The following is a 15362-nucleotide window of genomic DNA, read 5'->3' on the forward strand; positions in this document are numbered from 1 at the left end:
ACAGCGGAAGCGGAAGTAGGATTAGACTCAAAGATGGCTTCCAAAGAACACGTGAAAGCATTACCAAAAGAAATTAAGGAACTGCTGAATAAATACCCCGTTTTAGAACACATAAAAGATTCAAATAAGGTAAGTTTGGTTTACACTTGGCAAATTTGGTAGTTTAGTTCTTTTCCAAATAAAGTTTAGACAATTTGTCTTCTTATCTGTGATATTTTGTTTTACAGTGTGTGTCATACATTTATCGTATTAACAGTAAAGGGGTTAATAAAATAATTAACACCATGCTATTAAAGTGATTTACTTATATTTACGGAACATAATTGATGTTTTACCGGAATGTGATCTAAATATTAAATGATACCTCTTAGCAAAGGGAGACAACTTTTGCATCCATGAAATATGATATGACCTGTCCTTTAAATTTTGCTCTTGCAGATAAAATGTACATTGAGTGGGCATGAAATGCCTTGCAAGACAGATATCGTGTCTGGTTACGTGAATGGGAAGAAGTTCATCAAGTTGTATAAAGATAAGGAATATAACTACGACAGATTAAAACCACATCTTGTTCCAAGCACCAGGAGACATCATGAGTAAGTGCGATTATCATTATAAATTGGTTTGGGCCATCATGTATAATACACTATGGTATAGTTGTCAGTGCTCCAGATAGATGCTGCACATTCTAAGATGCTTTGCTAAAAGATCAAAGGTGCGACTGTACTTTATCCTGCGACAAAGTACAATTTTTTAGTTACGTCATAACGGACTGACGTCATGGCGCTGTTCAAATCAGAGCCATATGTATTTGAGTATAAACACATTCTAGTTTTTTTATGTTTTCTTGATGACAAATTAGACTTTACTGAAATTGAGGGTAGTGCTCGTTTCTGGAGCAGAACTCCAAAACAGTTAAATATTCCTGGATGAAACTTGCAATATAGATCATTCTTATGGTGAACTGGTGCCTTTTAATGATTTGGGATATCGAAAAATACTGAACAGCATTATTTTTTTCTTCACTGAACTGAAGACATCCAATGGCAATGAACCGAAAGTTGGGTATAAGAGCCAAACTCATTTCTGAATTGCACCAGACCTGGGGGATCTGTCATGTCCTGATGACTCTTGTTCTCAAGACACCTTACGTGGCAACCTGTGTTACCCTAGCATGTTCTGGTCACTTGATGACAAACTTGGCTAATGTGTAGATGTAAAACACTTCCATGAAGATCTAGGTCAGAATAGGTCTTCAGCAGTTTATGCTTGTCGTAAGAGGTGACTAACGGGATCGGGTGGTCAGACTCACTGACTTTGTTGTTGTCAACTTATCCCAACTGTGTAGATTGATGCTCATGATGTCAATAACTGCATTGTCTGGTCCAGACTCACCATCATATAACTGGAATATTGCTAAGTGCGGCGTTAAACAACAAATAAATCACACACCTCCAGATGTGCCTCAATTCTGGTTATCATTGTTTGTGAATGATTCCTATTCTAATGTGTACTGATGCAATGATAGATTTGAAGTGCATGATTGGATGTGGAGAATTATGCTGTTGGATGTCAGTGATAATAGATGCATCTTCCCGAGGCAAGAGAGTTAACTGACTTTAAAAGTCCAGTTTCCACCCTTGCCGAACTAGGCTGGAATTCCTGGGCTCGATCGTAGCGCCACCAGTGGGTGGCTATTACGAGTTATGTCCTTTCCAAGCCTCTCCTATTGACCAATCAGATTCCACCTGTCGTATCACTTGCATTTGCTTCAAACAAAACAGCGGCGCCTAGTCAAGACAATCTGATCGATAATCAATGTCTATATTGTGATAAACGGGTCTTACATCACGAAATGCACCTTGATTAAAAACTTGAAAAGATTTGGAAAATATCTGTTGACAACGAGTTGGCGGTGCACATGCTTTGCAAATCCTTTAATCAACCGAAATCTGCACGACAGTTTACAAACTGGATTTCGATTTCGTTGTGCGATTTTTATTGGACTATGCATAGACTTGTTAGTCCAGCTAAAATGTAACTCCATAATACCAGCCTAGTTCAGCAAGGGTGGAAACTGGACTTTTATAGTTAGTTAAATCTCTTGCCTCAGGAAGATGCTATGGATGATGTATCCCCAATCATGTATTTCATTTATGGAATGCTTTTTAATTTTGTAAAGTATGGTTAAAACAAGTTATTTGACCAACAATGTGTGGAAAGAAGCAGTAAAAAATGCAACCGATTATATCCTGATGATTGATCAATTTGAACAAATATGACCCATGTTTGATGACAGCTGTCCATTCCATCACTAATCTGTGATATACATGAGTGGAGTATGGCCAGAGAGATTAAAGTATGGAGGATTTATCAGGACGACACATGTTTTGTTCCAGACATCAGTTGTTCTGCCTCCTGACATTCACCCACATCAACAAGACGCCGGTGGCCGTAGACCGTCACTTGAAGGGGAGGAAATACAGCAAGGCTTTGAAGAGATGTATGGTTATCAATTCTCTCAGTTGCATTATTGATTTTATTTTGCCTATACATTGAACTTTGAATAGTTGTTCCCACCAATGAGGGGCGGTCGGGTAGCCTAGTGGTTAAAGCGTTCGCTCGTCACGCCGAAGACCCGGGTTCGATTCCAGACATGGGTACAACGTGTGAAGCCCATTTCTGGTGTCCCTCGTCATGATATTGCTGGAATATTGCTAAAAGCGGCGTAAAACCACACTCACTCACTCCCAACAGTGATGACGCCAAAGTTTGAGGTTTGGGGTTCGAATCTGATGGCTGGCACAGTGGCCATATTTAAAAAAATCTGCTCATTGCCATTAATCAGCCATTTTGTACAAGTTTGTATATATTTTTTTTGCGGGTTTCAACGATTGTTCTTTTTACAGTATTCCAATTTTGACGATGCATGTATAGGTTTTATGGTGACCTCATATTTTGTTCAAATAATAAGAATTTAGTATTCATGCAGTAAATGCTTGACTTTTGTTAAGTGTCTGACTTTGTTGACATTTTAACCTGTGGACTTGATAGTGCTATGTTGTGACCGAAACTGAACATTAAGTGTGATGTTTCGAATGTTAAGCAGAGCACTGCCAATTATGCAGGTAAAGCCAAACTTTCCTTCTTTCTTGGTTATATTTTGTGTAAATCCCTGGGCACAGTGGCTGATAAAAAAATAAATAAAGACATTTTCTTTTTTCAAGTAGTATTGTGAGTGTGTTTTCATTTGTGTAATGAATACAGGTTGAAGTACTGTTCTAATATTCATCTCACAGAACTCTCGAGTTGGAGATAGTGGGACTTAAATCAGATGCATTAATCATCGATGTGATGTTGGATAGATGAATTAAGCAATACGTGTGTGGTGCATGGGGTTATAAATAAGGGGGCGGTCGTGTAGCCTAGTGGTTAAAGCGTTTGCTTGTCACGCCCAAGACCCGGGTTCGATTCCCGACATGGGTACAATGTGTGAAGCCCATTTCTGGTGTCCCCCGCTGTGATATTGCTGGAATATTGCTAAAAGCGACGTAAAACCATACTCACTCACTATAAATAAGGTCTTGACTGTCACCTGTTGTAGTTGTAGTGCTCGATTTAAAAACTTGAAAAAACACTTCTGTTATCAATTATGTTGGTTTGAATGATTCAAGGGACCAAGTGCCAGGAGACGGGGGAAGTGTTCCGTCCGTTACGCAAGAGGAAGAGGGAGGAAGACGAACCTGAAGATGGCAACAGTTTCCATGATTCTGACAGGGACTCTGACGAAGACGTGGACACAGATGATAGCTACAGTGATCTATATCCACGTAAGGCAGCAGAGATTATGCCAGCCTGCCTGGTATCTATTGCCAGTTATGGTTTATAGGTCATTGGCGCTGTGTGAGAAAGATATTGAATGTTAAAGTAATCCCCGTGGGGATTCTGAGTAAGATTATTGGTCCCCAGACACCCATGCTTGTCTCTCTGAATGGATTCTGGGTAAGATTATTGGTCCCCAGACACCCATGCTTGTCTCTCTGAAGGGATTCTGGGTAAGATGATTGGTCCCCAGACACCTATGCTTGTCTCCCTGAAGGGATTCTGGGTAAGATTATTGGTCCCCAGACACCTATGCTAGTCTCTCTGAATGGATTCTGGGTAAGATGATTGGTCCCCAGACACCTATGCTAGTCTCTCTGAAGGGATTCTGGGTAAGATTATTGGTCTCCAGACACCTATGCTTGTCTCTCTGAAGGGATTCTGGGTAAGATGATTGGTCTCCAGACACCTATGCTTGTCTCCCTGAAGGGATTCTGGGTAAGATGATTGGTCCCCAGACACCTATGCTTGTCTCTCTGAATGGATTCTGGGTAAGATGATTGGTCTCCAGACACCTATGCTTGTCTCCCTGAAGGGATTCTGGGTAAGATTATTGGTCCCCAGACACCCATGCTTGTCTCTCTGAAGTCCCCAGACACCTATGCTTGTCTCCCTGAAGTCCCCAGACACCTATGCTTGTCTCCCTGAAGTCCCCAGACACCTATGCTTGTCTCCCTGAAGTCCCCAGACACCTATGCTTGTCTCCTTGAAGTCCCCAGACACCTATGCTTGTCACACTGTAGTCCCCAGACACCTATGCTTGTCTCCCTGATGTCCCCAGACACCTATGCTTGTCTCCCTGAAGTCCCCAGACACCTATGCTTGACTCCCTGAAGTCCCCAGACACCTATGCTTGTCTCCCTGAGGTCCCCAGACACCTATGCTTGTCCCTGAAGTCCCCAGACACCTATGCTTGTCTCCCTGAAGTCCCCAGACACCTATGCTTGTCTCCCTGAAGTCCCCAGACACCTATGCTTGTCTCCCTGAGGTCCCCAGACACCTATGCTTGTCTCCTTGAAGTCCCCAGACACCTATGCTTGTCACACTGAAGTCCCCAGACACCTATGCTTGTCTCCCTGATGTCCCCAGACACCTATGCTTGTCTCCCTGAGGTCCCCAGACACCTATGCTTGTCCCTGAAGTCCCCAGACACCTATGCTTGTCTCCCTGAAGTCCCCAGACACCTATGCTTGTCTCCCTGAAGTCCCCAGACACCTATGCTTGTCACACTGAAGTCCCCAGACACCTATGCTTGTCACACTGAAGTCCCCGGACACCTATGCTTGTCTCCCTGAAGTCCCCAGACACCTATGCGTGACTCCCTGAAGTCCCCAGACACCTATGCTTGTCTCCCTGAGGTCCCCAGACACCTATGCTTGTCCCTGAAGTCCCCAGACACCTATGCTTGTCTCCCTGAAGTCCCCAGACACCTATGCTTGTCTCCCTGAAGTCCCCAGACACCTATGCTTGTCTCCCTGAAGTCCCCAGACACCTATGCTTGTCTCCCTGAAGTCCCCAGACACCTATGCTTGTCTCCCTGAAGTCCCCAGACACCTATGCTTGACTCCCTGAAGGGAGTATTTTGGGGAACAATTTATTTTGGGGGGCGATAAAATCCCAGCCAACCCCCTCCCCACTCCCTGAATATCAAATGGTTGGCCCCTTAACCCCCTTGTTCATAAAAAGGACTTGTCTGACATTGTCCAGGTTGGATTATATTCAGGGATTCATCATTATTTATAAAGCTGTAAAACATATATATATTTATACATTTTTTCAACTTCCTTAAAGAGGCTGTACATAATGTTGATATCTCATAAAAGAAATAAATGACGAGTTGTTTATCGTACAATAAAACACCGCTGGGAGAACAAACCACTTGTCTCAGGTTGTTTATTCTTCATGCAGTGTTTTATTTTATGATAAGCAACTCTCACTCATCATTTATTTCATAAGTAAGATCTTAGCATGACAACCATATGGAGTGACAATAGACAGTTGTATGTATGTGTTGTGAATGTTGTAAACAAGTAAATCTTCGCCATTACATCTGGGAGATACACCTGCAGGCTGGCCACACACGTACACAGAGGTTAGAGCTGTGTTCCATAGTTTGTCCTTCGTGTTTCAGCTCAGTATTTTGGCGGGGACGGCCTGAACTCGGACTTCGAGTGTGACGTGGAGGAGGACGAAGGGGCAGCGGTCACGACACTGAGCAGGGGGGCCTCAAAAAAGACGTCAAAATGGGTGGGTTGGATGATGTGTTTTAGCTCACCTGATCAACCCTCCTCTATGTCTCCAGGGCTAGCATTTCAGTAAAACTACACTAACACCACTAACATCCATTCCTGTGGTGCTTGCGATCACAAATTACCTGCCCTTGATTTCCATTTGCCAGTTTGATTGGCTACACTACTAGGTCTAACGTACCAATCAGAATGTGAGTTAGAAACCAGCCTCAATGTTGGGTTGGCCAGTCCCATTTATTATGGCTGTATGATAGATGAGGCAAACCAATCTGATAAACATGGGATTACAATCCGATAAGATATGCAAATGAAGTCACCTAGCTGGAACTACTTTCAGTCTCTACACGTCAATCAATGCCTTTTTTCTCAATAAACTATTGGCTACCGTTACCAATATGCCGAGACAGGAGTTTCCTAATGTGCCGCCGAGTTTCTGCAGCAGACATAGCTGCATGTAATTTGGCACTATATGATAAATGGGCACTTCACTCAAACATTGTATTCATACACCATGGACTGATTGACTTGAATTACGCCTTAAATATTTGTTGACTTGAATTACGCCTTAAATATTTGTTGTTTTAAGAATGCCATTATTTGTAAATATCATATTAGGTATAAAGAGTATGTGTATTATGTATGCCCACCAAATGTTTGCATAAAACAATTTTTGTTCCTAATGTATATTTACAATACAGATAATCTCTTCTAGTAATCTCTGTTGATTTTTAGTCAAATTTTGACATGTTCTTTTCATTTGTTTTAATTGCAGGCCAAACGAAAACATGACAATAAACATAAGAAGATGAAATCCGGAGATTAACATTGCCGATGGTGTGGTTATTCTGACATGGACTCCATCTCTGCAAGGCTGGATGCTTGTGTGTGAACTTACAATGGAACAGTGAGGGGATTACCTAGGGCTGATGATGATGATGATAATGATGAACCTTGAAGACTATTCATTCAATGAGGACGAGGTGGAGACTGACTCAACCACTCACTGTTTGACAGTGTCGCAGGTCGGGGCTGTGTGGCATCAGTGCATTGCTTGATCGAGGTGAAACACGTCTCACATCATTATAGAATTTTGCAGAAATAATTTCCAGTGACAATCTGTGTGCTGTAAAGAGACTGCAGTGGAGTTCACTGAAAGGTGTTTGCAAGTCTGAGTGAGCAGTACTTGACATCAAGATTCATGTGTCATTTTTTATTCTGAACTGAGTACATTTCACAAGGTCTGAGACGGGTCCAAATTTACTATCCGGGTACCCACCGTAGGTCTCAAGGTTGGGTACAAAATGTCTGGTTAGGAAGCCCTGGCAAAAACTGTTTAGATAATGGTCTGATCATGCATACTCTGAAGTGAACTGGAGTTTATTTTTACTCAAACGTATAAAGTCAGAAAGAATATGTGCATATTCAGAAAGAAATGCGAACATAAGCGACTTTTATTGTTATTGAAATATAAATAATATATCACGTGACTAATCTTGGGTCCTACTCAGGACCCACCCGACCCGAGTTACCAGCCCAGCCCAGCCCCGCCCAGCCCAGCCCAACATTTCACCCTTATGAAGGCAAACCATCTTCCCAAGGCAAGAGTGTCCACTAGCCTATGTTAAAGTCTAGTTCTCTTGGCTCGATCGTGGTGTCACCCCGTGTAGAACACAAGTTATCTCCCTTGTGATGAATACACAATATCCAATCAGATTGCTTTCTTATTTCAAATGGCTTTTAAAAAGATGACTACAAAAGCAGATGACCTGGTTGATCAAATAACAAAAATATTCCAGATTTCACTCCCGACAGACAAACAAAATGACAGATTACAACAGTGAAGATACTTATCACTGCACTCTTACAAAAGGGACACGGGTGGCCCAGTCGTCTAAGACGCCGCGATTCGCTGTGCAGAGTTGCGTCCCTTTGGTACGCCAGAAACCTATGATTGTGGGTTCAAATCCCGGTTCGCCCCGATTATGTTTCTAGGTTTGTCAGCACCATACCTGTGCTCATGGGTTTCAACGAAGTGGTTAACGTCGAGTCAAAGACCTGTATCACTTCGGGCTTTCCTCCCACATTAAGCTGACACGTCGTGATATAACTGTAATACTGTTAAAAGCGGCATTAAACACAACTCACTCACTCACTCTTACAATAACAGAGGCCTACAGACTACACAGTATCAAGTAACACTGCACGGCACGCTAACATGAAATGTTCAGCAGGGGTTGGCTAAAAACAGCACTGCATCTCGTCACTGCAATAAGCATTTATTTGTGGTTCCGAGTCCCTTAACAATGAAGTTTGCACTCAAAGATATGAAAGTACTTGGACTGGTATAGTCGATGTTCCCTTGGTGTAGTGTTATTTACAATGTTATTTGTTGTATGTGAATGTACAATCAATAAATATTACGTTATTGGTAGACAATTCTGAGAACACACTGTTTAGCAGCACTGAGGTGCTCAGGACTTGAGTTGTGACTAATAACTGAAGTTTTGGTTCATTAACAGATTAAGATACCATATTATTATTTCTGGTCATGTGTTGATACAGGTATACAAGTATTTGAATGGATACTTTGTTTGTGAAGTTAACACAACCAACAGATTTGTAGTTTCTATTGACAAAATAGGGCTTCTCAACTTGTGTGCCATCACATCAAAATGGAGGACGGTGTATGTTCAATGACAGGACATTTTGAGGCATCGAGTTTCCAAAAGTTTCAGTTATGAAAAATATGTCACTTGGCCGACACTGGACTGGTATTGTGCAATCTGCTTAAAATCCTACTCCCGTGCAAAACCTCTGCCGAGGACACTGGTGAATTTCCTAATTGGCATTAAGCCTTTTAAATCATGGTATGAGGGAGCAAAGCAATTAGACCAGCATATCTGATTTGTGTTTACGAGAAATGAGATAAACGACCAGTTCTGAATGTAAATAATAAAGGCTACACCATTATAGTGTTTTGAATATTTCTTGCCATCGTTTCTTAACATCAAGGCATCTACACCCAAAGAGTATACATTGAAAGAACATTTGTGATCTGCGGGGGATATTTAAAAAAAATCAAAATTTCAGAATTGAGTGAACACACAATGCCATTTAGAAAGTAGTCAAATGTAACAAAACACTTTCTCAGTAAAGTACAGATCCTAGGTCTCTTTTGGGTTGAGTCTTGTCAATTCAGAATTGACAGTTTTTCTTTCATGAAGCTGATATCTGACTGGGCACTCATTGCTCAGTTCACTCGAGACAACCCTCTGTGGATCGATCTATGCAGAGAGGTATCATGTAGAGTAGAAGATTAAAAACAACTGCCTTGATTATTTGTTGTTCATATACAATGAAATAAAGATGTAACACATGGGTACAAAATATGAATTACTTTTATTCAGCTGCATTATGCAGCTGCGCCATCAGCTGCTCATGTAGTGCACATACGATGCATACAAAGATTGCATTGGAATATCTTACACATGCAGGAAAGTTGCTTTCCGTCATGCATGCTATGTACAAAAAATCACAGGTGAGCGGTGAGGACGTCCTGATAAGGCATCCTCGCCAGTGTTGTGATTCTAGCACTGTCAACACATGTCAATGTTTGAAAGACCATCATTTCGTAAAGGCATAAAAATTTAGCTTCTCAGCACTCATGTCAAGTCAAATGAATTTAAAAATTTCACATTGGACTCCCATGGGCTGATAACTTCGATGATCAACATACCAGTTAATTTTCATAAATTGTCAATTTCTACCGATTGAATTATCTTACATGTACAAAGAGGTTTGTCTGCATGCTAAAATCTTGATCACTGACACTTTGATTGATCATGCAGTGTGTTTGAATTTATCGAGAACATGTACATAATAATCACAGAAAAATAGTTTGAACATTTTGTTTCCCATGATGAAAACAAAGTTTGATTTCACACTGTTTCATAACACCATCCGTTCAACTCCTTGTGAGCATTGGAAAACAAGCACCATTTCTCTTGCCTGGAACATTCCCAATCCTGTACCATGGCGGTAACAGTAGGTCATTGTTAAAAGGTTCATAGAATAGATGGTCAATTGCAATATTTGAGCATGTCTGTTGAATGGTATTTCAACCTGAATGTCGAACAATATTTGGATCATATTCAAAATAAGACTTTCATTTCAATACATTACACGCTGTTCAATAAGATCTGTAATTAAGAATCTACATGGTCTTCGTTGGAAGAGCTATCAAAGATTGTGCGGCATAACTCTTACACTTCATGGAGTAAGGATTGTCAAGCACATATGCCAACAAGTCCGCAAGGCTGGTATCAACTGAGATCGAATCTCTTCACACTCCTGTTTGAACAATGAACACACTTGACTGAGATCCGATTCCGTGACCATGGAATGCTCTTGGAACTGTCCACATTAAGATGTCAACGACTTCAGTGGTTGAGAAATCAACTCCCAAGGTTTGGGGATGCATTAGCAGTTCTGTGTGGGAACAGACATGGGTATGATGAATAAATAAGTCTTTGGTCCATGTTCTTTGGAGAGAAGTTGAGTGACTTAGTCCCACTGGGAGTACTGACTGAGGTGCACAAGTCGAGCTGCTAGCGCAAGACTGTTGTGTAATACTGCATACAGCTGCCCCATGGCAACACTGCTAAATTACATCAGTGTTCTTGTTAATTCTGAAAGACTGGATGAGCTACACGCCGACAGAGACTTCTCCTCACATCGTCAGTGTATCTTGTAGCATGGTGGTGAAGCTTGAGGGTCAGCCCGAGGACTGTCATTGGCCGTTCACATTTCAATCTGGCTTATGCCATATTTGTGTCATTCACATTTAACAATGTGTTGTCACACATCCATATCGTGTTCTTAGCATTCAACATCAACATCTTAACATTCCTTATGAATACAGTAACACCACTGTAACGTGGCTGCAACACCACTGTAACGTGGCTGCAACACCACTGAAATGTGGCTGCAACACCACTGTAATGTGGCTGCAACACCACTGTAACGTGGCTGCAACACCACTGTAACGTGGCTGCAACATGACTGTAACATGGCCGTGTGCCACCTGAATGACTCACTGGTGCATGGTGCACGCTGCACCCGCTCCCTCAGCCCCAGCGACGGACGGCCTGCCTGTTGCCAGACTGTAGATAACCTTATTAAGCTGCGTGGGCGGATGGTCATGGGTTCGGTGGGCCGTTCACACCAGGATGTAGAAAGTTACAGCTATTGCCAAACCTGCAGCCTCCTGGCTGAACAAAGTGTCGACAGACAGGTCGTGTTCTCGGCCCTGGAATCAGTAAGAAGCTCCGTTGTGACAAGGTAGAGGATTCAGGACATATCTTACACTCATACATTAAGACAACAATAACTGAATTTTTAGATTCTATCAATTTCTTTTCGTCAAGTGAAGCGGAAGGTATTATATGTTTTCTTAAACATACAAACTGTTCAAAGCATCTATGTACAATAACTGTGAATGTCATTAAAATCAGATTTTAGTTCTTGCAACTTTTAAACAAAGATCCGAGAACATCCTACATCGTGTCAAAGGTTATTTTCAACATTCAATTAGAGGTGAGGTGAGGTGAGGTGAAATGGGGTTTAACGTTGCGTCCAAGATTATTGCACGTATATAGCGACGTGCATGTACATGTGTGTGGCTGCTTGTACTAGTCCGGACTGATGCCGATTTATAGTGCTATCTCACTGAGATGCCATGCCGCAGTTTAACATGAATACCCCACTCAGACACAGTATACTGACTCCAAGCCGACCAGTCCTTGTTTTAGCCCCTGAATGCCGAGCGCCTGACAGGGTTGTAACAAGTGCCATCTTTTAACGTCTTTTGGTATGACGCGGCTGGGGATCGAACCCCAGACCTTCCGCTCTCCGGGTGGACGCTCTACCACTAGACTACAGAGGCGGTCCATTCAGTTAGAACATTGCATTCATTGCAATAATGGAACACAACGCATTACATCCTCCTCATTTCTCCTTGTCCTGTTATCAGGTAAAAAAAAAGTTACCTTTCAAAGCCAATAACAGAAGTGATAAACAATAGTCTGCTGCAGACTTCGGGCCAGATATCGGCCTCTAAATGGGTCCAGACACCGTAGCCTTACAGTGGTCTTGAAAGTTGAACACATACCTCCTCGTCCTCCCCGGCCTCTCATCATGCGAGGGGGCAGTCCTCGAGGTGGTCCTCCCCTCATGTAGGGCATTCCTCCTCGGCCTCTCATCGGGGGCCCGTGCGGAGGTCCCCCCATCATGTTCTCCCCCCAGTCATCGCTGTCACCAGGGCCTCCAGGCCCCCCGGGACCACCTATCCCAGGCCCCCCTGGACCACCCATTCCAGGGCCGAGGCCACCCATACCAGGCCCCCCGGGACCACCCATTCCAGGGCCAGGGCCAGGACCGGGACCTGAAACAAACCATGTACAATGCTAAAATGCTGATCACAGGACACAAAAAGGGCGATCACATGACACAAAAAGGGCGATCACATGACACAAAAATGCTGATCACAAGACATCTCGTATAATGATCACATCTGATCACTAATATTAAGACAAAAGCCTCTGGATCAAAAGCAAATGCAATCTTGTGACTAACCTGGAAATCGAGGTGGCATTGGTCCCCCCATGGGAGGGAATCCTGGGGGTGCTGTCCCCAGGAGTCCTGGTCTTGCTCCTGGGATCATGGGGCCATGTGGACCAGGTGGACCATTTTCTGGACCGAACCCCTGCATGAAGTCTGAAACATGGCAACACATCAATATTGGACAACATATTAAGTAGCAGAAACTATGGCAATCAATGTCTCACCACGACAGAGATAATCAATTAAAACATCCACTCAGGGTTTCAGATCAGTTCATTTTCAAAAACACTGACTGATTGTCATCCAAACTTTCTAAAAGATACTTTATAATTTGTCATTGGGGAATGTCCTATCAAACAATGCTGACATTATGACAATGTCCAAATGGTATTTAGCTCCAGCAGATTCCTCCACTTACCAGGGAGTTGTTGTTTGAACGGCTCCAAAGCATGTCGCAGATTCTCAGATAGTTCCCCGGTCTTTCCTTCAGATCCCGCCTAGAAACAGAAGTGACATATTGAGAGAAATGTCCATTTGAGGCTAAAATTACAATCAGAGAGCATCACAACCAAATTAATTCAAAACTCACTGAGGATATCAGTTACCTCCCTTGGGATAACGAGTGAATGTTTTTTTATAATGTAGTTGTCAGTAATTCAGCTGTAACTGCAGACTGGAATTTTTCTAAACTGTGTGGCAAAAGAAAGTGTACACTGAAAATGGATTTGACCCAAAAATGACAAACATTATCAACACGTACTATGCTGAAACAGTCATCAAAACACTCCAACATGAGGGTCCAAACATCACAATCATATCCGTATCATAAACATCACCATCACCATCGAATAACAATTTCTTGTATTTATTCTTGACATATTTTTTGCCGCCATCAAACTTTCTTCTACGTGGCAGTTTAGTCTGGGTCAGTGTGCACCATGACACACATTCACCCAGGTCACAGATTCCCTTGGAACCCTTCCACCTACACTTACCAGATAAGAAGCAATGACATTCTGGATGTTAGCCAGCGCTGTGTTGGTGGCCTGCTGTGCTGATGGATCGTGCTGTTGTTGCTGGATGGACGCGAGAACGTTGGCCAGTTCTGGGGGCAGGCTATAGGGGTCGACTGTGGGGGGTGGGGGAAGCTGCTGTACGGTGGTCTGGGGGTACAGGTTTTCATACGTGTAACTCAGCTCCTCTCCTGCATTCTCCTGTGAGAGAGAACAAGGGGTGATGTACAGCTCATTGGTTACTTTACATAACAAGGTATTGGAGAACACAAACACTTCCAGACTTTAACAAGTGTAACGCTGTACTCGGCAATATCCCAGCTATGTGATGGTGCAGTTTAAGTAACTGAATCCGGGGCAGACAATCAAGTGATTGATATTATGATCCCATCCTGGCAGCTGAGTTGCCTCTTATGACAAACAAGGTGGACTGGACGTATTCTGAGCGGGAATCGATTAAAGCGATTGCCTTGGAAGCTGAGAGTGCTGGCAGAGAGGCTGCCAATCACAACACTGTAATGAAATCAGACTCGCAAGTGACAGTATTGTTTGTTTGTTGTTTAACGCCACACTAAGCAATATTCCAGCTTTATGTTGGCGGTCTGTAAATAATCAAGTCTGGACCAGGTAATCCAGTGATTGGCATTATGAGCACTGATCCATGATGACATGCATCAACCAAGTCAGCGAGCTTTACCACCCGTAAGTTGCCTCTTACTTATGGCAAGCATTGGTTGCTGAAGACCATTCTACCCTGGATCTCGACAGGTCACAAGTGACAGTAACATTCCAAGACAATAGTGTATCGTCAATACAGTTGACACAGTGACACTAAAACAACTGTGCACATATACTAAAACATTTGTGCACATACTTTCCAAAACTTCATGTACATTCAAAACAGAAACCTTTCATTGACATTGTAATACATGACATAACAATTGCATTGATATTTTATTTCCCCTCTCTCTGCCTGTACAACTAAAGGATTGTACTTACGTCTTCAAGGGGAATGATTCTTGGTTGCGAGGGTTCAATTGACTCTAGCTCTGGTTCACTGGGAGTGTCTGGGACCCTGCATCATCAACAGGTGACATTGTCAGGATGTTGTCAAGCCATCAGTGTTACTTACTATTCAGCCATTTAATTTCAATAAATTATTCTTTTCCATCTGAAGCATCATTCTAAGTATAGGCATTCATGTTCATGTCTCAATGTTGAAAGCGTAATTCCTAAACCAGAAACATACTTCAGATGACATAGAGAAAATAAATCCCTGCAATTAATATCTTGTGATAATATTTTACAAAATTTATTTAAATATTTCATAAAGACATACATCTAAAGAAATGATACTTTAAATGATGCCATTTTTATAGGTTTGAAAAGGAAAATTAAAAAATTAATGAAAATACTTACATAGTTTTTGAGAAGAAAATTGCCTGTAGAACCTTCTGTTCTCTGGCCTTCTGAATGTCCTTCTCCGTACTGTTGGCGCCATAGTCAAAGACGGAAGAATCATCAAAGAATGGAGGGGTTCGCCACTGCAAGACAGACCATAAATACTTAGGAACAAAGGTAAGTGTGAGTCATGAGG

General features: G+C 42.3%; 2 protein-coding genes across 3 annotated transcripts in view; one reads left to right on the forward strand and one right to left on the reverse strand.

Annotated features, from left to right (window-relative positions):
* Positions 1–32: 32 nt before the first annotated feature.
* Positions 33–9505, forward strand: LOC139476984 (surfeit locus protein 2-like). Its single transcript, XM_071259533.1, has 6 exons — positions 33–129; positions 439–596; positions 2400–2503; positions 3675–3830; positions 6014–6129; positions 6904–9505. Exons 1-6 carry the CDS (start codon positions 34–36, stop codon positions 6952–6954), a joined length of 681 nt encoding a protein of 226 aa, XP_071115634.1. The 5' UTR covers position 33; the 3' UTR covers positions 6955–9505.
* Positions 9506–9511: 6 nt separating this feature from the next.
* Positions 9512–15362, reverse strand: part of LOC139476985 (serine/threonine-protein phosphatase 1 regulatory subunit 10-like) — a 29939-nt gene continuing 24088 nt past the window's right edge. For both annotated transcript variants that reach the window (XM_071259534.1, XM_071259535.1), the window contains exons 14-20: positions 15185–15309; positions 14765–14840; positions 13748–13966; positions 13171–13249; positions 12765–12905; positions 12301–12573; positions 9512–11439 (exon numbers count right to left, since the gene is read on the reverse strand). In XM_071259534.1, the coding sequence (XP_071115635.1) occupies positions 11330–11439; positions 12301–12573; positions 12765–12905; positions 13171–13249; positions 13748–13966; positions 14765–14840; positions 15185–15309 (1023 nt within the window). In that variant the 3' untranslated portion in view covers positions 9512–11329. The remainder of the gene's footprint in view (positions 11440–12300; positions 12574–12764; positions 12906–13170; positions 13250–13747; positions 13967–14764; positions 14841–15184; positions 15310–15362) is intronic.

Source organism: Haliotis cracherodii, unplaced genomic scaffold (assembly GCF_022045235.1).
Source record: "Haliotis cracherodii isolate W230 unplaced genomic scaffold, xgHalCrac1.p SCAF_30, whole genome shotgun sequence".
Taxonomy (NCBI): Eukaryota; Metazoa; Mollusca; class Gastropoda; order Lepetellida; family Haliotidae; genus Haliotis; species Haliotis cracherodii.